The sequence below is a fragment of the Gymnoscopelus microlampas genome, assembly GCF_963454915.1.
Source record: "Gymnoscopelus microlampas genome assembly, chromosome: 1".
NCBI classification, from domain to species: Eukaryota; Metazoa; Chordata; class Actinopteri; order Myctophiformes; family Myctophidae; genus Gymnoscopelus; species Gymnoscopelus microlampas.
In genome coordinates this window covers 29,934,958-29,960,898 of record NC_139962.1, presented here as the reverse complement: position 1 = coordinate 29,960,898, position 25,941 = coordinate 29,934,958, and the positions used below count along the sequence as shown (strand labels likewise).

The 25,941-nt window shown below is 41.9% G+C and overlaps 2 protein-coding genes across 8 annotated transcripts in view; one reads left to right on the top strand and one right to left on the bottom strand.

Moving 5' to 3' along the window:
• Positions 1-1,410: 1,410 nt before the first annotated feature.
• Positions 1,411-23,775, bottom strand: znf821 (zinc finger protein 821). 4 transcript variants are annotated; one of them, XM_084063320.1, is made up of 6 exons: positions 23,636-23,775; positions 9,982-10,113; positions 9,717-9,835; positions 7,623-7,721; positions 6,464-6,630; positions 1,411-5,217 (listed from the first exon to the last, which is right to left on the bottom strand). In XM_084063320.1, exons 2-6 carry the CDS (start codon positions 10,064-10,066, stop codon positions 4,152-4,154), a joined length of 1,536 nt encoding a protein of 511 aa, XP_083919446.1. In that variant the 5' UTR covers positions 10,067-10,113; positions 23,636-23,775; the 3' UTR covers positions 1,411-4,151. The 4 variants fall into 4 exon arrangements, with proteins under 4 accessions (XP_083919446.1, XP_083919445.1, XP_083919444.1 ...); XM_084063319.1 differs by lacking the exon at positions 23,636-23,775 and adding an exon at positions 21,615-21,751; XM_084063318.1 differs by lacking the exon at positions 23,636-23,775 and adding an exon at positions 18,103-18,681 and having other exon boundaries at positions 9,717-9,832.
• Positions 23,751-25,941, top strand: part of ap1g1 (adaptor related protein complex 1 subunit gamma 1) — a 32,273-nt gene continuing 30,082 nt past the window's right edge. Inside the window, exon 1 of one of the 4 annotated variants that reach the window (XM_084063275.1) lies at positions 23,751-23,884. The gene's annotated coding sequence lies outside the window, so the exon portion shown is untranslated. Of the gene's footprint in view, positions 23,885-24,491; positions 24,640-24,682; positions 25,021-25,941 lie in introns of those variants that run through there. The other 3 variants (XM_084063276.1, XM_084063277.1, XM_084063278.1) reach the window with 3 other exon arrangements.

Below are 25,941 nucleotides of genomic sequence, written 5' to 3'. Positions count from 1 at the left end.
AAGTAGGTGATGAACCAAAGACAGAATTGACCTATATACCTGACCACTTGATCTTGCCTACTGATCTGCCATTAGTGTGCCATGACAAGGACAGCCGGTCTCCCTGCTGTCTTTGTCATGGCACACTAATGGCAGTCTGTCACTGTGCTGATCAAGATTGAGATCCAGAAGAAAAATGCAGTATCTGTTGGCTCTTTTCGACTATGAAGGGTAGCCCAGAACCTTCCATAACCCGACACTTTCCAGAACCACCCCTGAAGGGGGAGGTATGTCAGACTCATAATTGTTTTTTTAAAACCTCATAAAAAATGGCTGATCTACAAGCTTGTGGATGAGCTATTTTCAAAACAATTTTTTGAAAGTATACGTTCTGGGTTAGTACCACCTCCTGAGCAGGGCCAAAATTTGGTTCTGAGAACCATATCTGAAACCAAGCCATAGCGTATGGAAACAAATCCAGAACCTGTGAAATACGTTGTACGAATGTACGGCATGGTTCATTTTGTTCTTGTCGTCGAAAAGACCCATTTTAAGATCACTCCAACCTCAATATATCCTAGCAAATTATATAAATGGAGGTCTATAAATGATTTTTATCAATCAGGGTGCTGTATCTAGGGCCTGAGCCCTCACTGAGTTATATTGCCTGAGTAACTAAGCTCTATACATTGAAGTCCATTATTTTAAATTTAAATCTTGTTCTGCATAGTTTCAGTGGAAAGTGTCTCAATTTCCCCTGGAATAAATACACCCCTGTTGCATAGAGGTTTGAGCCACTCCTAGACAAGACTTGGGAAAATATCCATGTAGTGTTCTTTGTTGCTAAGAAAGCTATTAGAGCAAATTAACCACTTTAAACCGGGCATACCTATTATGGGCACGTCACAGGTGAAAATCTTCAAATCATTTTAAATATTTTCAAACAGCCAATCTACAAGCTCACAAAGTGTTGCATTGCGAACTTGTATATCGGCCATTTTCAGTGGTTAAAGAAATGCTCTTGTCCAAGAGCGACTCAAACTGAACCAGTTGGGAGTTCCTGTCGCTAATATTCTTGTGCAGTGGTTCTCAAATAATTTGAAGGACCCCCTTTAACCCTGAGAACATACAAAATGGAACCAAATGGACCCATAAGGTTCCATTTGGTTCCATTTAGTATACTCTTGAGTTTGTACATTTGTACACTCTCACAGTTACAGACCTGTAAGGGTCCATTTGGAACACCCTCAAGAAACCCTGAGGGTCCCTGCCTGGACCCCACTTTCAGAACCACTGTTCTTGTGGAATATTTCTGAAACCGGTAATTTGTCACTGCAGATATTTGCATCAGGAGAAAAGTTGTGAAACATTGGAGGTAACCTTACAGGTAAGAAATTACACAAGAAAAGAAAAGAGCAGATTAACATAGCATCTGATTTAAACAATTTTATACCATTAAACAAAATAAAATAATTTCCACAAGAAAAATATATTCACATCATATTGCATAAATATGTGTTGGAATGAGGTCAACGGGGTATAGTGTAAGGGAACCTCTCTCCTCACGTATGTAGGGCTTTACAGTTGTATTTTGCCTCAGTGCTAATCAACAGAGAGATAAGACAGAAAATTATAAACAATGTAAAGCAGGGATGTGAGGATTTAAAAACCACACAATAATCCCTGACATACAAATCTTTTAATATATTTAGGTAATTCAGTTGATAAATACATAACTGAATCATAAAGATTATCCACAATTTAAGTGGAATAATTAGGTACTGCACTTTGTACAGTTGCAGTCTACTGGAGTTGAACAATCATTACAGAGCATGAGGATGCTTTTATTACACGGATTGCCTGAAGGGGATGTATTTATTTATCTGTGTAACAACATATTTATTTATGTGTCCGTTCTGAGATATTGAGTAAAAAAATGTCATTTCTTCGGGGCAGTAGTCAACCAATGACTCTTATGAACAAAGGAAATATTCGAAAATTTCTTAACTTAATGAAACATTTCCTAATACAATATCCCCCAATGTGTTGAGTCCAGTGGTGGACAGTAACTAAGTACATGTTCTTGAGTACTGTACTTAAAATAAATATTTTGAGTATCTGTACTTTACTTGAGTAAAGTACATTTTTGGATACTTATGACTTTCACTCGAGTGCATTTCAAATTCAAATACGTTTCTAGGTAGGTAAAAAGTATATTATGAATGAATCACTTTAGCCCTATTTCAAATATAGTGAAAATAGCAGATTGATGCGACACGTTGAGAGCGTGTTGTAGATCTGCTATTTTCACTATTATTTATTTTTAGAAAATGTTTGGAAAATCAATACAGCAATGCACTGATATCAACTTAAAATGTACTTTATAATTTGTACTTTTGAACTCCGGTACTTCAACTCAAGTACACATTTGACAGAGCAACTTGCATTAGTAGTGGAGTAATATTTGATCAGGAGTATCTATACTTTGACTCAAGTACTGGGGTTGAGTAGCCTACTTTGTCCACCACTGGTTGAGTCCCAAATATACAAGAGGTAACTAATGTATTGTACAGTACAGTAACAGCAGCACAGACGGGGTTTTCATGAGCCAAGAAGATGCTCTGCAACAACAAACAAAATATAATAATGACATTATTAATCATTTGGCAAAGCTTATGGAGTGTAGCAGTGAAAAAAGAGAATAACCATAGATTCAGATGTTGGCAAAGATACATTATGAGAGGCAGTATGTATTAAGATGAACTCATAAGATGAGAGGGAATGTCACACTTTTGGAAAAAAAAAGAATAGGACAAAGAAATTCACAATATAGCCAAATAATGAAAATGTTATTAAAGTCATACTATGTAACCTTTTCAATTAAACATACGTCATTTTTGTTATTATCTTTCACCCATATATTTTTCAAAATAACCATTCCACATACATTTTGACAACTTCTCTACACATTAACAATATTTGTTGTATCTTTTTTGGTGCATAATGGGGGGTTAATGTATGTATTTTAACGTTAATAAATACAGTTTATGATGTGTCGTTCCAAAATATTTTCAGGTTCTAGGATCCTGCAGCATTAATTTCCTTGCGCTCCTTCAGTATAAAGTATACAAACGCTGTAATGACATGGAGCTACCACCATGTCGCCAAAAAAGACTACTATGATGAATGTTACACAGTATGACTTTAAGCAAATCTAGCAAATGTCTGTGACATATTCACATTGTACACATCTGAAATGTTCCTGTGAATGTTTTTGTCCTATTAAGTGCCTGATGGATATTATGCAAAAAAAAAAAAAAACACAAAACTGTGGGAAAACAACCTGCATCTTCTGAAGTAGTGTAGAGTTTATAGAGCTTTGGAAGCCTGGAGTTGGAAATGCAGTAGGCCACAGGACAGAGGACACGACTGTGGCCCCCTAGTGAGGTAGTTGTCTGGGTGAATAGAAGCTTCCCAGGGACCCACGTTGGCAGCCTGAAGGAAGGTGTAGCTACCAGTGCACCCAAACTGCTGGGCTGGCAGAGTGGAACACAGTGGTTCTCATACTTGTTTTTTATTTCAAGGACCTGCATAACTCTGAAAGCATACAAATTTGCACGCTCTCAGAGTTACAGACCTTTAAGGATCCATTTGGGTTCCGTTTGCACACTCTCAGAGTTACACACCTGTAAGGGTCCATTTGGAACCCCCTCAATGAACACTGAGGGTCCCTGGACCCCACTTTGAGAACCACTGGTATAACAGAAGGGAGGGGGCTGTTGCTACAAGTCCCTCCTCCCACCACTTGAAGGTCCATGTGCAAAAAGATCTCCTCCTCTATGTAACTGCTCCTAGCTGTGTTTAAATCTGCTAGCCCACGTTATGAACAGATAAATCTCTTTACAACATGCTTCTTTATATGATCCATACAGGAAAAAAACATTCTAAACCCTGTGGGAAAAGTTCTTCTAAACTGTAATAAATTAATGTAGTTCTTTTTTTGTTTGTATTTAACAAAGCAGTTTGTGTGACAAGTTGTGTCAGACAGAGAAAATCTACAGGTAAACCAGCTGGGAAAGGTTCGCTGTTGACCATGGCAACCTGATAGTGGAGTGTGGAGTCATTAAACACTGCCATAACTCAAAACTCTGCCCCCCAGTGGCCTGCTGGGACTAGGGAAGCTTCATGAACAAGCCGTTGTCAATAGAGGGGACAGGCATCGGGCAAGGGAACTGAAAGAGACTCATGTCTGCCGTGAGGGCGGCCATGGCGGCAGGGTCGTGTTCTATCTGTGTCCTCAGAGACGGGTCAATCTTCTCCAGCCTGCGTTTGATCCTCTTGGCCTCCCTCTCGCGGATGAGCCTGGCCTGCCTCTTCTCGGGCGTTTCATTGGCCCGCTTCATACGCATGGCCTCCCTGTCTCGCTGTAGCCTGCGCGCCCGCTGCTCCTCGCTCTCCTGCAACCTCTGCATCCGTTTGGCCTCGCGGTCCCGCAACCTCCTAATTTCCCGCTCCTCCTCAGACTCGTGCGCCCGCTTGGATTTCTTGGCAGTGCGCTCGCGCTCCAGGCGATGAATGCGCGCCTCCAGCGGCTCGTTCTTCCGTCGCAGGGCCCATTTCCGCATGGGCGACTGGGCGTCCATGAGCTGCTGGTATGCCACGCAGCTGTTGCATACCAGCAGTACCCCGGCGGGATACACCGGCATGGGGCTGAGGAGGTCTGGTAGAGAAGGCAGGCCCGCGGAGGAGGAGCTGAGACTATCAGGAATAGAGGGAAGTGACGAGCCTCCAGTCAGGAGACTGTCTGGCAAGGACGGGAATGACGGGCCTTGGTCAGAGCTACACGGTCCTGGGCCCGAGCATGGCCCGGATCCTGGGTTTTGGCCGTGACATGACCTGGGGCCATGGCACTGACTAGAGACGGGGCCGGGTCCTTGGCACGCGCGAGGGCCTTGACACGAGTTTGAGCTGGGACTTGGCCCTGGTCCTTGGCATGAGTGAGAGGCTTGACAGGGGTTAGGACCCTGTCCGTGGCATGACCGAGGCCCCTGGCATGGGTTGGGGGCTTGCCCTTGGCCGGAACGAGTGCTTTGACATGGGTTGGGATTTGCGCTGGGGCCTGGTCCTTGTAATGAGCGATGGCCAGGGCCTGGGTTTGCCATGGTGCTGTTTGAGAAGCTGTCCCTTCCACTGCTACAGTCCATGCTGCATGGGTTGAGGACTTCTTTGAGTTTGTCCCTGTGTAAAAGGACAGTGATATGGTGATTAAATATATAAATAATAATAATAACCTGCTTTCAGACAGGTTTCTTCTAGGGCTGCAACTATCTGTAATTTTCCTAGCGATTATTCTATCCATTACTTTTTCAGAGTCATCCAATAATAGTGAAAATCACAGATACAGAAGCTTGTGATGCATTGTGAGCTATTTTCCTCTAACTTTTCACCTATAATGACATGCCCAAAACAGGGATCGATTATGAATCAATTATTTTATCAAATGATTGGTTATTTTTTATAATCGATTAAATTTATTAGTTCAATTAACTGTTGCACCCCTAGTGTTAAGCTGTTTTCCCACTGCACGGTAGCGGCTCGCTGTAGCTGGTTGTCATAGCGACACCATCTTCAACACCACACACAGGAACAATGGAAGTTATGGAAGGGATGTTGATCTTGATCCTCTGTACTTGGCTGTTGTGGGTTGCCATTGAAATAACATTCCAGCCACTATATTTACGGTGACCAAATTTTCAAAAATCTAAACTGGGACCATTAATCACTTAAATACGATTTCCAAAATAGCAAAAATGTCCGATTTACAAGCTTCTACGAAACATTTTATTACATTTTTGTCAGCATGGACAATTAGCAAGTTAGCGCTGAGCTGTGTGTGCTGTGTGTGAGTGCACACACTAACTTTTAAAGTTAGTACTGGGATTTGCCTTTGGTCAGAGAGACTTTAGATGGCTATTTTTTAATGTAACTTTTAAAAATACAGCAGAAATGCGATGAAAGACAGGAAACTGAAAATGTCCTAAGTCTTGTCTAGGAGTCCCTCAACAGGAAGATTTATTGTAGCGAAACAAGCAATATTCAAAATGACAATAATCTCTTCAAAAGGAAGCAGTGTGTGTTAAAGCTGCACTATGCAACTTTTTCTTAATTTTTACCACTGAGCTAATAGAGCCTGCCTGCTTGCTCTGGGGAGAAATTGAATTTTGACCTTCAGGTCACAATTCGTGTCAAACCAGAAACCGGATTGTGTCAAAGGTCGTGTCCAACCTTGACACAGGATCTAAATGTCTCAATAGAAGAGCAGTGAGAACAAATACAACCACCACAATTGTATAACTTATATTGTATTAACATACTATACCATACAGATTTGACACAATTACATTTTATTCACTAATAAAAGGTACATAAATAGAGCTTTAAGCTTCAAGCAAAGCCAGGGAAGGGGCTGAAATTAAGCAGACACCTGTTGAAGTTGTTAGTGTCTGTGAAGTGCGTGCCACAGACTGCACAGTTGGAGAGGCGGTCCTCAGAGTGGATGAGAAGATGGCGTCCAAGAGAGCCTGGCGAACTCAGGGCTCGCCCACACACTGGGCACACGTAGCTTTTGCTGCTGCTCATCATAGCAGTGTGCTGTTCAAGACATCAAGACAAGGGGGAGAAAGAAACACAGGAGAGTTGCTCAAAGTACACCAACCAGTATTGGGTATGCTGTAAAATCCTTGACTGTTACTTGAACTCTGAGAGGGTACAAATGTGACCGTATACAGGTCCATCTGGTTCCATTTTTACACTCTTAACCCATTTAGACCTGAGGCCGATTCAAAAAACGCCATCTAAATCTTTTAGAAGTTTTCTGGAAAAAAATTATGTTGCTATATACTGTACATAGCAACAAGAACCCCAAAAGGGGTTCCCGGCTTGAAAGGTATAGTTACGTAATGGGGTTCCAGGTATAAATTAACACTCAGGAGTTTAGCATTTTTGGCTTTCATGTGATATTTGTTTTCATGTGACAATCTCAGAATGCCGGGAGAAAGTGCAGTGCGAAATGTGCCTCCAGGATCAACAATTAAACTGTCCTGCTCATTTTCCACCTTGTTAATCTCACAACGGGCAATTTCAGTGGAAATAAAAGAGCAAGACAATCAAACCTGCCAGACAATGCCTGTTATTCACACAATGGCAAGTGAATTACTGTATATGTGCACCAAATTCTGTAGTTCACAAAACAACTGATTCATGAGGGTGATCTTTAAACAGAAAACCCCTAACAGGATGCGTAGTTTCTATTTTCCATGGTTACCCCAAACAGGATGCATAGTTTCTATTTGCCATGTGTTACCCCTAACAGGATGCATAGTTTCTATTTGCAATGTTACACTGTCTTCGTTACAAAACTACAGCCAACATTTCATCCAATTTCCTATTCGGAAATACAGTGCAAGGCGTTGTGAGCTTGAATTTCAAAAGATTTCGACAAACATTCTGCACAATGAGGACTTTTACTTGTGACAGAGTATTTCTACATTGTGGTGTTTTACCTAAGTAAAATAATTGTACTTCTTCCACCACTGTATGTACTTATTGGATAATATTAACCTCCACCCGGTCACTGCTCTCACCTGGTAGACATGTGCGATAAGCTTCTCCGGGCTGCTGAAATCCAAGGTGCAGAGAGGACACACAAAGCTGTGGCTTCGGTCACCGCCTTCCTCGCTCTCCTGAGAACACCATGTACCATCGAAATAGATGTCAGGAGTAACACAGAGTCACACAGAAGAAGAAACGTTTTGGCACATTTCCTTCTGCTAATGGGTACGTACTAGACTGGTAAACCCCTCCCTGCGGAAATCTAATTTCCATTTGATATCAGGAGTGAGTCTGGCATGGGGAGATGTTTGGCTTTTTGGCTGTGGGCGGGAGTAATACCGTTGACTGACAACCCCTTCAGCCAATCAGCAGTTTGTTCCACCACCACCCCTTCAGCCAATCAGCAGTTTGTTCCACCACCACCACCACAGAGCAACGTGACGCAAGGGGACTTTTGAAAGGGCCATGCCAAAAATAGGTTATTTTAGTCGAATAAATTAGTGTCACAATGAGTTGGACAAAACAGCAGACAAAGTTTTAATGGCCGCCGTTCCATTTCGCTCGGCTCCATTCGGGTTCACTCAGGTTCCACCTGATTGGCCAACATGCGTTGTCAATCATAGAACAATGAGCGAGGACGCAGTGATAGGAGAGTTTATGTTATGAACTCTGCAAAAACGCCCAGACAGGCACTCAGGCCAGACTCCTTCCTGATATCAAATGGAAATGAGATTTCCGGATTGAGGCAGTATGTAAGTTAAGCAGTATGTAAGTTAATCAGATGCATATTGATTGTGTCAACAGAACTGAATTCATAATTTGCTTATACTATTCTGTTTATATAACAGCCAATACTAAGCACTACTCTTATCTTAAGGTATTGTGAGTGTGGTTGTATGATGATAGATTTGAGCATGAAAACTAGAGAGATCCCATCAGGCTCTGGCAAATCACTCATGTCATCAATGACAATACGCTCCGTCAAAGGTTTTAGTCACACATAAACTGACATGATCTTTAGTTTCAAACAGAGGGCCTTATGCCCGATTCATACTTGGTTGCGCGCCACAGACAATGTATTTGTATTATGACTCATACATGTCATTCATAATCAGGTTTGGTGCATCCACGAGTTTTAGGGCTGTTTGGTATCTATATTTACCTATGGTACATGGCAATGGTATTTATCTTTACCGACCTACCTACTCAATAGTACATTGTTAGGCAACAGGTGGCCTGTGGCCCAAAATTGGCCCGGCAAATGATTTTGTAAATAATTTACAATACCGTATCTACAATATCTACCCCCCACCTTAAGAATGTTTTTATCCATGTTGGGAGTGCTTCACAGGCATGTTTTTCATAATGTTTCTCTCCATATCTAAGAAGAGACCTTGAGCTCCTATTCAATGAAAGAGAAAGTTTATCTCTGTTCAAAAGGGAGTATGTCTGTCTGTCACCATCTTTTTTCTTTTTTTTTTACTTTTTAATGAACTAAAAGTCCTCATTCAATGATGTGGCCTTCACAAAATGATTACCCAAAGTATTTCTATCTGCACCTGTGACATTTGATTACATACAGTTCTATCAGTATGCAGCAGTTAAAAGACACAAATCTTTCTTTAGCAAATGTTATAGCAATAAATAGCAATTCTTATATTGATTATTGTATAACGGTCTGTCAAAGTTCCAAATTATCCTTTGATTGTGTTCTGGCCCTTCATCTAATGGACTTCTAATGACTGCGAGAGTAGATCATTTAATACAATTATCGATTCATAATCGATCCCCATTTAGGGCACGTCATTATAGAACAAAAGTTTCACAAATGTCAAAAATAGTGAAAATAGCCGAATCTTGCAAAGCGTTGTGAGCTTCTAGATCGGCTATTTTCATAATTTTTGCAGGTCACCGTTGTGCAACAAAGTATAAAATAAATATATAAATAGAAACTGTATACTGTATATAAATGTTTTATATATATACATATATATATATATATATATACACACACAGTATAAAATGTATTTCTTCTCGATCATTTAGTCGAAAAAGTAATTGACAGAATAATCGCTAAGAAAGTACTAGCCCTAGTTGGCACCAGCCAAGAGATCAAGCGCTCTCACCTCCTTGACTCCCGCTCCGTGTAGGCGGCACTGTTGTCTCTTGGTGGTCATGTGGTCGTCGGCCGAGGTGTTGGAGGACGAGTCGTCACCGTTGTTGTCGAGGTCACTGTCACTGTCTTCTATGGAGGCAAACACAGCCCTATCAATACAGACAGGACAACAGAACACAGAGCAGGGCTTACTCTCACCAACACCCCTCAGGAACCAAGGACATCCTATGGAATCCAGTCCCTTCCCTGAACCCATCCACTCATCCATCCAGTACCTGAGATGCTATCCTGATCATCAAATTCCTGGGAGTTGCTTTGGTGGTATTCACTGCCCTCTGTGAACTCATCTCTGCCGTCCATGTTAATAGTGTGCTGAAGGCCTGTGATGCCTGACGTGTGGAATGGCCCTGGAAGAAGAGAACAACAACAGTGAACTACTGCTGAAAAATAGGGCTTCAACTATCGATGATCTGCTTAGTGGTTATTCTATCGATGCTTTTCCCCCTGATTAATTGAATAATCAAGACGTTTTTTTTTCTTTCTTTCTTTTTTGCATTTCTAATATATCAACACATCAATTAACCACTTAAGTGTTATTTTATATTTTGTCACAAAACGGTGTCAAGCCAAATAAAGAAAATAGCAGATCTACAAGTTCATATATATATATATATATAAAAGCGTTTTTTTTTTTATATTTTTGGCATGATTTTATACTTAGTGGCACAATGATGTCTGCAAAAATACTGAAAATAGCAGTTCTTCAAGATCAAGCTTGTAGATCTGCTATTTTCAGTGATAGTTTTTTCATTTTTTTTTTTTTACTTTCTGCCTATAGAGACGTGCCCAAATTAGGGATCAATTATTAATTTACTATAATTCTTAATAAATTCTTGATAAACAAATTTAAATTGATGAATTTGATTCATTGTTGCACCCCTAACCCTGACTGCACCAACACACCTCACATCACATTGACCCTTGACCTGTGAGACCCAAAAGTTGATCATCTCTTTGGGCAGCCTACTAATACCCATCAAGTTTCAAGAAATTCTGCCCAGCTGTTCTTGACCGTGACCTTCGTTGTGACCTTGACCTTTTCAACCCAAAGTTAATCAGCTCTTTGGGGCATCCTACTGATCATTCCCACTACGTTTCATGAAAACAGCTCATCCAGTCAAGTTGTTTTCTTCACAGTCAGACAAGGCCCTGCCATGAAAACATACAGGCAGGGTAATGAAGGAAAGCCTTAAGCCAGTGGTGAAAGTTTACCACAAACCATGAACCCTCTTCTGGGGGTGAACATTCGCTAAAAACAGCTGATCTATAATCTGCTATTTTCGGTAAAGAGATGTGGAGTCGAGGGAAAAAGGGAGTGGACCTTGTATAGAGCCCCGGGGGACCCAGGTCAAGTGTTGACAACTAAAGTTGAACCTTGAACCTTAAAATGGTAAAATAGAAAAAAATAGAAAAGTACTGTATAAACGTACCCTGTATTGTCGGTATGAACAAAAAAAAAAGAGAAGGTAATCTAAGCTGTGATATGGTAAGCCAAAATTGTATACGGTTACCAAAGCTGCACAGCACACCGGTCCTTATCAGGTGCCAGCCAAAATAATATGCCATAATAGGCTAAAACCATTAAAATTAAGACCAGGAACTTAACAATTAAATGAAATAGGCTGTTTTGACAGACATCAATGGAGCTCTGTCTTTAAAACGTGAAAAGGTTTGTACCCACAGATGCAGTACTAGTACTGAATTCAACAAGGCATAGCTAGTCCAATGTGTCACTGTACTCTTACACTGGCTACTGGGTGACAATTTGCCCAACTTGAATAATTTTAAAGATTTCCCCTAAAGTACAACCTGGTTGGTGAGAAATTCCACAAAGAAACAGTCTGAAACTTTTACCTGTGCATAAGAAATTGCATCATCTTGCAATGTTTTAATGAGATACAGTTACAAGGCATTTCTTTCTGTTCGTTGGATACACCATATGAGCGTTTCATCTCCATAGCAACATAGAAACTGCATAGCTTGCTATGGCACAAGAGTTTATGAATATTTTAACACTTCATGCATTCACCTACATCATGGGTGCTCAACAGAAGAAGTGACATTATAATGATATAATGATTTCCTGTTTATCCACGATATAAAATGTTGCCATTGATCAATTCCCTTTGTAAGTATTGTATAATGGTGGAGAGATTTTATTTATTTGAACAGAAAGTTCCTTGAGATTTTTTTAGGGAGAGCACACATTGCAAGATTTAAAAAATGATACAGTAGAGCATGTCAAAGACAGGGGCAATTAAGGACTCAAAAACAGACAATGGACAACAGATCCAAATTCGAGGTTTAGGAATAGCAATTGCAGTTGCACTCTTCAGTTGCATAAGGGCTTTGAAACCTAGAACCACAATCATCCATTTCCTGATAACAGTGGTACAGACGAAATACAAATAACGTATTTAGTCATTTTACAGGAGGACCTTGTGTGATATCATCCAAGGCCAAGAGCATCCATTACTACTACACTGACCTGGATGCTGTGATACTTAATATAATCATCCACACACAGTCATTTATATACGCTTCACAGGCAAATCGGCATAGACGAGAACTCTGACGTACATGCACGCAGATTGACTTCATTTACATCCCAACCCCCCACTGTTCACACACACACACACACACACACACACACACACACACACACACACACACACACACGTACATACATGCATACATGGCAGCACCGTTCTACAGGCATGCTGCAGTCCCAGGGGGGAAGCAGCCCTGCACTCCTTTCCACTAGCTAACTGCCTGCTAGTCAGAGTGTGCTTCTCTCTCTCTCTCTCTCTCTTTCAGCACCACCCACACACTGAACAGCCTGGCTCGCCCTCTGTCCTCCCTGCTTGTTCGCAGCACTGATTGTTTCTATATCTATACCAGCAGCTCTGAGGGGGAGGATAATGCCTCATACCAAAGCAGCCCATATGTGGTTGATTTAACCCCTTGCACAGAGATCCTCTCTATGCTTCTGCAGTATCTCTGCTGTAGGACAAGGTAAAAAAAATAAAAGCTAACGTTATTATTTGTCATAGTAACATAATAATAATAAACAGTGAATAAAATAGAAACTGCTCAAGCAAACACTAGAGTTTAACAGCCAACAGCCATATATACAAACAGGGCGCGAGTACCTCTTCTAGCGAGGGTTTCTCCTTCACGCGTTCTTTCCAGTTACAGAGATCAGAGATGGGAGACACATTCTGACTTCAGTTACCTGAGACTGACAGAAGTAATTACAGCCTCTGTTGCAATCCTGAGGTAACGCACACACGGTCTTCTCTCTCACTCAAATGCGCGCACACACACACACACACACACACACACACACACACACACACACACACACACACACACACACACACACACACACACACACACACACACACACACACACACACACACACACACACACACACACACACACACACACACACACACACACAAACCCCTATGTATTGGAGGGAGGAAGAGCTATAATCTGGAGGAGCTGTATTTTTCATTCAAACGCACACCAGCGACTACATTCTACAGCCATCATTCTACTATTAACTGCTTGCAGAGGGTCGGTATGTGAACACAGTTTGGGCACTTTTCCCATAGTAATCCAGGCACTCATTAGCATTGGGTAGAGTGGGTCGGAGTGTTGAACTATGAACTACTACAACAGGCTGGCTTCACGGCACACAGCCAATGATTGATGTGTGAGAGATACCCATCCCCCCACCGCTAGGCTCTGTCTGTACATCTGTCTCTCCTCGCCACCCCCCCCCCCCCCCCCCCCCCCCAACCCCTCCACCTCCCTCAGTCTCTGCCACTCTGATGTTATCTCAGAGTCTGTGTGTCTGTAGGCAGGAGGTGACGCACTGTCTGACTGAATCCAGACAAAGAGACAAACTCATCAGCCAACAGACACACAAGAGGGAGAAAAGGAGGAGGGGAGGGGGGGGGCAAAACAAAACAGACAAAAGACAGAATGCCAAAACTCTGCTCAAACACCAAGCAATGGGGGTCCTGTTGAATTCAACCCCACCCCCCCTTCCCCACCGGCCGTCCCCTCCAAAACACACACACACACACACACACACACACACACACACACACACACACACACACACACACACACAGAGAGAGAGAGAGAGACACACAGACAGACAGACAGACAGACAGACACACAACACTGTCTGAATCTCCAGGAAGTGCTGGGGCCCCTGTCTTCCATCCATGCACAGACACTGTGTAGCGTTGAGGAGCATGGGAATGGTGGCGGAACAGACATTGGATCATCCAAGTCTCCCACATCATTTCTCACTTTGCCTAATTGACAGCCTGCCTGGTATTTCAGGAAAACGGAGAAGGCCGAACAACAAATTTCTTTTCTTTTTTGGGTACAGAATGCCTCCCCTCAACGTGGAAGAATCTTTCATCAAGACAGCATCTTGACTCGAAACCTACTCTCCTCCTAGACAAGTCCACATAAAAATGAGCTGTTGAATACTGTGTTTTTCACTCTGCCCCAACACCACACTATTACGCTGGAGGCACATGACAATCCCATAGTAAAAAGCATTCCAGAATCTCACTGGGCTGCAACAGTGAGTTTTGGGGAAACGATATGCATCTTCGAGCGCGGCCAAGTTGCTATGCGCCAGTGACGTTTTGACAGACTACTTGACAGAAATGACAAAATAAACCGAGCGTAGAATATCTATAAATTCAAGGAATCTCTGTGTGTCTGTCTGTCTTTCGCATAGCTCAAGAACAGTTCATCCGCTCAACTTCACATTTGGCAGGTGTATTGCTGATGACCCATGGGAGGGCAGTGTGTTGAGTGCAACCTAAAGTCACCAGGCTTTCCACAGTTACCAGTGGAGAGTGGTTTTCATTCAGAATATTAACCAGTGTGAAGCCGGCCTTCCATTTCCGGTCATTTGCGCGCGCACACACACACACACACACACACACACACACACACACACACACACACACACACACACACACACACACACACACACACACACACACACACACACACACACACACACACACACACACACACACACACACACACACACACACACACACACACACACACACACACACACACACACACAGTTCCTGTATCCGCTCTAGACCCAGACCGGATCAGCAACCTACAAAGTGAACTGATCCCAGTCTAGTCAAGGGTGAAGGCGTTGCAAGCAGCACTTCCGGGGTCCAAGCAATTGGCCTACTGGCCTAATACTCAATGGCCACGCCCTGAATGGGGGCCGCACAAGTCAAATTAACAAAATAAAACCAGGGGTCTTTCTTTTTCAAAATAGCTGGTGATCAAAACTCGCTGTTCATCTGAGCTGCAAATAAAACACTGATTCAAAACTCATGTTGGGAAATAACCTGCAAACTACTGCTGTCTGAGGAATCTTCAAAGTCTTCATTGTTAGAAAAACAAAAACATGTATCTATATCTTTTTATGTAATGGTAGTAATATAAAGCTATATAGCTTTGATTTTGTGATTCTGCCTAGGTGGTTTGTTCTATGGCAACCTAGTATCACAAGTAGCTAGTAGGTAGGAAAAGACAGAACAGAGAGAAACAGGACTTATTCTTATGTCTTGAACTGTGTGTGCGCTCACTCACACACACACACACACACACACACACACACACACACACACACACACACACACACACACACACACACACACACACACACACACACACACACACACACACACACACACACACACACACACACACACACACACACACACAGAGTGCGTGTGTGTCAGCCAGCCTGCCTGTCAGACTGTCTCCTTGCCTGTCTGGTCTGTCAGTCTGTCTGTCTGGTCTGTCTGTCTCGTGGGGCCAGCAATGTGCATTCATTTCATACCAGATAAGCGAAGACAGACAGGTAAAACTAAATCAATGCCTTAGCTGAAGAAAATACCATTTACAAAAAAATAAATAATAATTAACGTTCCAGTTAGAGCCAATGCTATGTTTTCTCAAAGTTAAATGTAGAATTAAGCGTGTAGTATTTTGCCACTTGCCTGACATTACTGGGTCAACTGAAGGGTCTTGGGCTCCTACTACATACGTACAACCGTTACACTAACAGTTGATCTTATTAGCTCGTAGGGATTACTGAGGCAACGGCTGCAACATGTATTTCAGACCCCACCTTTAAACAAACTATGTTTAGAAAACAGATCTGAAGCACAGATAACTTCAGTAGGTTTTAGTGTAGTGTACAATCCTCCCTGCTGGCTTGAGAAAGGCATCTCAACACTGTCTGCATGCTGTGTACCAAATAGGACCAGGGAATGTTGATAGCCAGTGCTGAGGAAAACCAACAACAAAATTTAAATCCTCAGTGTTAATTTAACTCTTGTTACATTTGTACACTCTCAAGGCCAGTCCAGACCAATGCAACTCCTTGCATCAAAACCGTTTTAGAGACCGTTGCGGCGGTCTCGCTGGTGTAACTGACCAGTCCACACCACCAAATGACCAGACTTGTGCCATTTGAGGATAATGGTTGATGGTGTGGACTGGCCTTCAGAGTGACAAATGGATACATTAAAATTGAGGATTTCACTATTATATGTGTTTTTTAAGTCCTATTCTTGTTTAAAATGTAACTGCAATTTGTGCGTAGCTTGCACTTAAGGATTTCACCCGCTCCTTTACACCTGTAAACGTGTGATGTGACACTGTAAAGTGAAGTTGAAGATGTAGCAGCAGCAATGTCAGGTATACAAAGGTATACAAAGCTTAGACAGCAACAACAAACGATGCATTTCTTACAAAAATACATCTAAAAAAAGGATCTAAAAATGTACATGAAACTGTTACAGGAAAAGAGTGCATCTAGCCCAGGTATTTAGTAATGTGTCATAACAACTGTGTGTCTCATGTATCACCCCTCACCAATACAGGATAGGTGGGCACTAGGGGCATCTGGGCACCTCAATGTAAAAGTTTGTCCAGAATGTTAAAAATTTAATATTTGAAAAATGGTCTTATGTAATATAAATTACACATGATGTAAACATGCACGGTACATCATTAATTATTAATTATTAATTTTATTCTTCAACTTCTTGTTTATGCCCCAAAATGCCTGGATATACAGGTTTTGTAGCAATTGTAGAAATATTAGACCTTAATTGTCGAATGTTTAAGCATGTTCTAATCATGTATACTTTACTTATTTCTTTTACATTTTGGGGACAAAATAGCCAATTTTACATCGAGATGCCCAGATGTCCCTAGTGCCCACCTATCCTGTTACCCTCTTAACAACTCTACTGATGTTAGGGTAGCTCCCAATGGATGACATCAACAAAGTAAAAAAGTTTAAGCTCCTCTCCCTTTGATCACAGGCCTTACAACGTACTGTTTCTGATCAGAACCATATCAAGATCCTGTCTGACATAAATTAATTCAAGTGCACACAAATAATGCATGATCCCATGATGACAAACAATTGTCTGACTGACAGGAGAGCTGAAGAAAAAACAATGTACGCCAGAACATTTCTTATGAATGCAATCCAACTCGTTTTTTGTATACTATTTAAATAGTTTTGAGAAAATTGTCCCAAAGTGACTGCAAAAGATTGCGGCCATTTGTTTAAAAAATCTTTACACACTGTATGTAAAACATGAATACAAAAACACAACGTGACATAGCTCTGTTTAACACAAGGCCCCCTCCAACTTTCTTCATTTTCTTAAACTGTTTTTATTTTGACACTTGCTTTGGCAAAGAGTAAACGTATGTTTTCTTATGCTCCTTTGAATTGGAATTGAATTACAATTCAGAGACAGAGAATAACATACCTGCCAGTGCCATAATGATCTGAATCAAACCCTTACATTACTGGGACCCCGCATCATGTCACATCAAGTTAGCACTCGTCACCTCAGCTCTGACAACTAGAAACGTGATTAAAGTCACATCCATCCATCAGCTGTCAAGACAATAAACGGCTGACTGCTACTACTGTCCAGTTATGATTCATTTTCTTACAAAGTCTTAACAAAGCAAAAACAGCAACGATGATTTCCAACTGTCAAAACAAAACACATTTTAGATGATGTCCCTCTGACATCAGATGCCATTCAAATCAAAACGATCAAAATACACCGTTTTGAGAAGCAAATCATTCATTCATATGGGATATTTGCGACAAACACTCGAGTGGGGGAAACAAAAACTCACAATTACCATGTTATAATAAGTCAAATCATAATGACATCTAATAAAACGTTTTAAAAATGCAATATACAATACCTGTGATGATACCTACAATTAACTTTGAAGGGGTTGGTCTGTTTTCGCCTTGACATAATATTATGACTCCCCCACTCCCGATACAAGAACTCGAATCTCCGTCTAAAATCCAGATTGCAGCCCTGATGACCCGGTGTCTGATCCCACAGAGAAGAGGAGGACGATCACACAACAACCAAATGGTCTCTCTGGCTACTCAAGCAGCAATGAATAAACGGGTCGGGTCCATGATCCATCCTTGAGAATAGAAAAATACATACACGGACGACCCCCCCTCCAAAATATATATATATATATAAATCTAATAGTACAGTCACATCCTCGCCGACAGAAAAAGAAGCCACCGTCCGTTCGTTGGATCAATGCATGTTGTAAATGATGGGGATAATGATAGGCTGCTGCCAGCAGACACCGAGCAGCCCCGAGCGCAGACGAGCCTTCCTTCTGTCGCTCTGCCAACGGACCGCAGCCACCAAACGCACTGCAGCCACGCAATGACGCAACGGTATCAGCTGATCTCTCACGTAAAAAAGCACGACGCAATGTATTGTGGGATATGTAGTACAGCAGTGATCAGTGTTGGTCTCGCGAGAGAAATAGGCCAACCGACCTCCAAAAACAAGCCAAATCTTGCTAGAGAATAAGCCACATCGCACCTTGAAAAACAAGCCCAAAAAATATGGCCATATATTCCTAATAAAAAAATATTAGATACATATATCATTATAATTACTATGTAGGGCTATAATAATCATTTATGTTTTGGTTATTTATTATGACATTACACACATACTTGAGCCAGGGGCTTAATAAGTTGACACCAGACCAATTCTGTCAGTCAATGTGACTCACACTCCTCCACAAACTTATGGGGAATTATAGCACATGTTGGCTTGTTAGATTTGCCAAGGAAGCCACCGCGTTTTTAAACCAATCCCAAACTCTGGGAAAAAAACGCCAACAGTTGCGGTAAATAAGCGGACTTGGCAACACTGGCAGTGATTCGCAAACTTCTTCAGGACCCTAGCCTGGATCCAGACCATAGACCATAGACCCCAAGTATGTGCCTGGATCCAGACCATAGAGTCCCGCCCACTCTCTGAGTGGACTGAAGCTTCACACTTCAGTCTGGACCCCCCAGTTTAACATGCATGCATAATGGACCACGGACTAGAGATGCACCGATACAGGTTTTTTCAATTCCGATCCGATCCGATATATTAATTCGGATATTTTTAGATAATTGGCCGATATCCGATACCAATATATCCGTCACGGACCCCCCTTAATGCAAACACAAATGGACCCCTACGGGTCCATTTGGTTCCATTTGTGCCCTCTCAGAGTTACAGACCCATAACGTCAGTCTGAAGAGTAATTGACAATGTACCCTCTCAGAGTTATAGACCGATAAGGGTCCACTTGGTTCCTATTCCTAACTATCAATCAATTAGCTGGGGAGTGGGGACCACCTGGAACCAGGGGCTCTGTTCTCCAAGGCCCCGTCATCAGGGTGGTAACAAACACAATCAGATCTAGATGAATAGTTTTAAAAACGAGCATAATGCAAAAACAAACACACAAAATTAAATAAACATGGCCATAGATCCTTATATTCATTTTATTTAGCCCTAGATTTAAAAAAAAAGAAGCTATTGTGTCCTGCAAGCAGGTCCATCTAGTAAGCCTATTTTGGAGGGGTCAAACAATTGGATAAAGGCAGTGGAAATCAGCACATGAGGACAAATATAAATCCATTCAGTACTATCATATAGTAGAGATGGACAGATCAGACTATTATTGCAGTAGTGTGCTACGAAATGAGGTGCATATATGATTGCTCCATTTTACACATTATTTCTGGTGACACTACATTCTTTAGACTCTAAAAACAACAATACTGTGATGTGAAAAAATGAGAATGAAGGCAGACGATGAAGTTTAAGGCCTACATATAAATAGAACAGGTGGTGTGATAAATAACAGCGTTGTCAACATGGTTCAACAAACTAAGTAAAAAGCAGATATTTGTAAATACATGGGGTGCTTCTAAATATTTAACCACACAACCTAATACGTTCTTTAAACAGAACCATTCTGATTCTGAACTAGCAAACTGCAACTGCACAACTGTAGGAACACAATGTGACAAGTGTTTTTTGAAGTTTGTTTCCAGCTGTGAAAGAACCCAACCTCAGGTTGTCACATTTCCATCTTAACCATTATAAGCCACTGTTATTAAACCCCCCATTTGGTCTTGGCTTAACATTGGGGCTGTGTGTATATAATTGGCTTGAAAACTGGATTTCCACATGATCACACCCGTAAGAATCCCATTATTACAGGACCACGTTGCGCTAACAGAGTGAACCTTGCTGTCCCCTGTCCAAAATCTGAAATGGGCACCTGCCCTAGTTCTTGCATCAGTCACGTGTGTTGCAAAGTGTTGTGTGCAGTGGTGGAAGAAGTACTGAATTTCTTTTACTTAAGTAAAAGTATCAATACTGCAATGTAGAAATACAAGTAAAAGTCCTGAATTCTAAATTGACTTAAAAAGTAAAAGTACAAAAGTATTGGTATCAAAATGTACTTAAAGTACCAAAAGTAGAAGGTACTCATTACGCAGAATGCCTCTATGTATACAAATCTTTTGAAAATAGCTGATCTACAAGCTCACATTGTGTTGCATCGCGACACATAAAATAGCCGATCTGAGCTTGTAGATCGGCTATTTCCAAATGGCCAGAATGGCTGAAGTGGGTAACGCAGGTTTTGTAATGATAATCAAAATCAACAAAGTAAATAGTAACTAAAGGTTTCAAATAATTGTAGTGGAGTAAAAGTACAATATTTGCCTCTGAGATGTAGTGGAGTAGAAGTATAAATAATAAAAAATTGGAAATACTCCAGTAAAATAAAAATGTCTCAAAAGTGTACTTAAGTACAGTACTTGAGTAAATGTACTTGTTACTTTACACCACTGTTCTGTGTACCTGCATCATCACAGAGCCTACATTCCTGTGCATTTGTCGTCACTTCGCCAAGTGTCCACTAGGTGGGGCCCGCAAACCGCACTGAACCAATAACATGGTAGTCGTCATCACTGGCTGCCACGAGTGAGCTATACGGACCGCAGCACGACGTTTATAGGAAAATTAAAATATTCATCCGCAGTGGTGCGATAAGAAAAAAATATATACATTAATAAAACTATCCAAGTCCTGTGAAATCGATGGCATTGATAATGCAGTGATCAGATTCATTATATTAATAATAAGCAATCAATTAATCAAAACTCGATTTGGTACCAATGGAAATAATGTTCTCAGCCGAACCCATCATCATCAGCTAGCGTAAAACTAGCCTAGCTAGCTCTCCTCGTTCGGTGCAACGCAATAAAAAAACATGTTAAAGAAAGAAGAACCAGCTTATTATTGTCTAAGCAATGAAACCATAATACAATATGCAGCAAAGCAATACAGTAACTAGTCCTCTATTTCGCTGATATAAAAAGAACACTGTGATTACCCATGTTGTCCAGTGAAATATAGCATAGCAAAGTGTAGTTCTCTGAAGAGAAAACGGTGGAGAAGAAAAAGCTTCAGAGGTATAAAAAAAAGCAAAGCCTGAAAAACGGTCAAGTCCCACAGGGAGGCAGCAGGCAGCTAGCTAGCTATGCAGAGTTCCGTCCGCGGCGTGAACCTTTGGGACAATAAACTTCGCCGTACGAAGGTAGAAAAACAGCAGATCTACAAGCTCGGGACAAGTGGCCTCTGCGTCGCGCAGTGAGCTTGTAGATCTGCGCCGCGCGACCCCGTCGAACGGCGGAGGTACAGCAGACTGGGCTCAATTCACTTAGCGCGCTGTGCACATCCGCTCTAGAGCGGATACGGAAACGGTGGGTGTGTGTGGAGTTTTGAGAAAAAATGCTGGAATTTGTCCCAAAGTGACTGCAAAAGATTGCTGCTATTTGTTTCAATAAGCCTTATACCCTGTATATAGAGTACCGAAGTCCTGAAGTCACTCGTTCATCCCCTGGTTCACGGAAGTAATTTCTCTATGGAGAATAACATTGGGTCATCTTAGAATCGTCTCAAAAGAATGGTCCAAAAATAAACAAACTGTCCAGGCGATTTTGTCAGGGAGGTGGCTCTCGATAGTCAGTCACTCATATTTGATCTGTTTCTGACAAAAATGAAACAAATTCGGAGGCAGTAACTAGGGGTGTGCCGATATATCGTCCCGCGATATATCGCGATACGTTTTCGCGACGATATGTATCGTTTTGGGGAAAAAAAATATTGTTTTTGAAAAATTTTATTTTATTTTATTTTTTTATTTTTTTACAATCATAATAATCAGGCATGCAAACGGCCCCGAAGTGAAAAGAGTGACAACATGTTTTTTTTTCGGGTCAGGTGTCATACTATTTGGATTCAAAACGGCGTTGTAGCTGAAAAGCTACAAGTTTGCATGTCTGAATAATGCAAAAACAGAATTATTTGTTTGCATTTTCTTTTTTTCTCCTCCATATATTTTCATAATAAAAAAAGTGCGTATCGTATCGTATCGAAATCGTATCGAAGTTGTGAGCCAAATATCGTATCGTATCGTTTCGTGAAATTAGTGTATCGGCACACCCCTAGCAGTAACATTAGCGTTTTCTCACCGTCAGTTAATGCTTCATATATGTGTCAAACCGCGGGCTCATTTGTTTATTTTTGGAACACAATTATTATTTGACGCGATATTTAACAAGGCTATGGGAATTCTGAATGGGGAAAATAAACGTGACCCAGGTAGGATGCGTAAATGACGTCAGACTTTGGCGCTCATGTATAGACCAATTATTTGTTTACTAACATTGAGCCTGGACGCACAGGTGATTGTTTCACGCAATCAATTCCCAACCTGTTTCGGGGTGCACTGGTTTCAGCACACCCCAACCCCCTCTTGTGTGTGTTGGCTAGTGAGACGCGTCCTAACGAGACCTGATATAATGGGTTTCGTTGCGCGCATACTGGCTGCACGCAGCCAGTATGACGTCGTCTGTTAAGGGGTCTATACAACGACGTAATGTGACATAGCTCTGTTTACACAATACTGTACCCCAATGTTCTAGTTTTTTTTTGAGGGATACGATAGTCATTCCCTGCACGTCACGACATGCGTGTGGACTTGGGGATTTCAATGGATGAAATGGTTAGTAGATGGCTACCAACATTTTCTACAGGTCACACTACGCGTAACACGGTAGAACACACCACTGCTCTACCCCTCCAACTATACATACTTTCCCCATTTTCAACTGTTTTTGTTATATTTTGACACTTGCTTTGCAATGTAAACGTATGTTTTCTCATGCCAATAAAGCTCAATTGAATTGAATTGAATTGAGAGTGTGTGTGTGTGTGTGTGTGTGTGTGTGCGTGTGTGTGTGTGTGTGTGTGTGTGTGTGTGTGTGTGTGTGTGTGTGTGTGTGTGTGTGTGTGTGTGTGTGTGTGTGTGTGTGTGTGTGTGTGTGTGTGTGTGTGTGTGTGTCAAGTTACCGGATGTAGTAGGCGGGCTCTAGACCGGATACAACCACCGAGGAGTGAATAGAAACCAAGGCTTTCCACAGGTACCGCGGAAAGCGCCCCAACGGGTGGCGAGAGATGTCAGTCGTATCCCTCCGCCTGCGGTAGATGTGCCGAGGCTGGAGCGGCAGCCATTTTGAATGTCTACTGGTCCGTTCCTCCTCCCTCCATTGCTAATAGAGAGAAGATTCCAGCCACTTTCTGGTATCGTTACGGCTAGTAGTAAGTATATATAAAATCCTAAGAAAACAAAAATATTCGCGGGCGTGAAATTGCTAAACTGTACTAATAATAATACGACACGTTGCGTATTCGTCGGGCGGGTCGGAGTGGTTGTTAGCGGTGCGTGCGGCGCCGCATAGGAAGTGTCACAGCCCCGGTGGGTCGGTGTGTCAGTGCAACCCCTTGACGGCGGTTGGTTGGTTGTCTGTTCTGTTCTGTCAGCTAGGCTAACGGCGGTTAGCATTAGCACCAAGCTAACCGAATACCAAAAACGCTCGCCCCAAAACACAGTTGCCCCGAGGCAAATCCGGCGACCTCGGAACGGTCGCCACCTGATATTCTCAAACGTAACTTCAGTAAACTTCTATGCCTAAACTAAAATCTAACCTTATTCCTAAAAGTAAGTAAACGGTGCCAAAATTAAACTTAACGTCAGTAAAACTATGCCCAACCCCTAAACTTATTTCTAACCTTATATTCAGTAAAACAAATACAAGAACCACTGGGGGGGCGAGCGTGTTTTGGGGCGAGCTTTCCGGTTACCAGCCAACCACTCATACAGACGCGTCGCTTGTCCAAAGCCAGTGCTAGCCGTCTGAGTTGTGTGCTGTATGTACGTGGTGGTTGATGATGATGATGATGATGTGGTCGTTGTTGCTCTGACATTAACGCCACCGAGACGCAGTTTATTCATGTGACAACGCACTACGCCAACTGCCCGTGCCCTGCTTTCCCGTTGGCTACCTATAACGCAAGTAAGCAACCGACCGGTCGTTGCTGGTCCCCCGTCTGTCAGTAGTTTTTGGGGGTCGGTTGAGTTGTACACGGGTTAAGAAGAAGAAGAGGCTAGCAGGCTAAGCTAGCAGGCTAACGTTGGTGTTTATGGGAATCATCATAACCATGCTAGGCTAGCTGGCTAATCCTTACTTATAGGAGGCCTCAAGCTGCATCATGTCAGGATCAATCGACGACCAGGTTCAGGTGTCAGGATGACCACAGTGTGAAACGGCCTCTTTTCTTTCTGTCTGTCAGTGCGTTGGCCTCTTTGGACTTTAAGCACACATAGTAACCGCCAGCCCTTTAACGTTTTCCTTCAACCTGACCAGACGTTTAGCCAATCTGCCTGTCAAGCCCAGGTAAGACATCGTTTGCATGAACTACACTAGGCTGGTGAAATATGTCTAGGATGGGTGAATAACTTTTGGCAGAGTCACCGGATTGTAACCTAAACCTCCATCACATTCTCTCTGCTGAGAAGAAAAGCTTCCTGTCAAGGTGGTCAAGGAAGCTAACGTTAGCATCGTTTACTTTTGGGATTGGCAGTAGTTTCTGGCGTTTATGTTGATATTGTGTCGCTGACGTCTCTCCACCGGTACTGGGCAGTATTATGTACCATACCGGTTTAAGCTTTTGTTTAGCTGCAGTCTCAGAAGATGTGTTGTCTTTCTTGGGTGTCATTAACTTAAATCTCCGATTGGTAAGGAAGTCCTCAATGCTCGCTAGGAGGAAGTGTAGGCAGGTGAGTGACATGTTGGAGCTGAGCTATTGTGCTGATTCTCTTGTATGCAGGCGTATAGGTATTGAGTTTTTTTTTGTTACAGATTTGTTGAGTTTTATTGGAATAGTCATGAGTAGAGTTTTGATTCAAATATCTTTGTAAACGATGGCCGTTGCTTGTTGGTCATGTGTCCCATGCTAAAGGAATAATAAACCTCAAAACATGTTATTCCCTTGTTGTAGACAGTTCTAATTCTGTCAACAGGAATAACTGGAAAAAATAATAATTGGAAAGCCAGACGACTGATACACTCCAAAGGCGAGAATGACTTTCTGAACACCCTTGAATTCCATGATTTGAGAAGTGAATATATTATCAACTGAATGTAAAAACATTTACCATTTAAAAGAATGTGTACATACTTGAGACCTGTTATTCAATCCATCAAGTTGGTCTCATATTCACTGTCAGTTGAGCAGGTTTTACCTCACTGGCCAAATTAAGAAACTCTTGGCCTTACAGTTGTCTGACTTAATGAGTTTTTCCCCCCAGTGTTGAC

Bases quoted from the DNA above. Each gene is read 5' to 3' on its own strand.
- znf821 (XM_084063317.1), bottom strand. From the start codon at position 18,142: ATGTCAAGGCGAAAACAGACCAACCCCTTCAAAGTTAATT. The intron at 6,631-7,622 runs GTGAGAGCAGTG...TGTCTTGAACAG, and splicing joins TTATCGCACATGTCTACCAG to CACACTGCTATGATGAGCAG. The intron at 5,218-6,463 runs GTGTCTGCTTAA...CCTTTTACACAG, and splicing joins GACACTAACAACTTCAACAG to GGACAAACTCAAAGAAGTCC.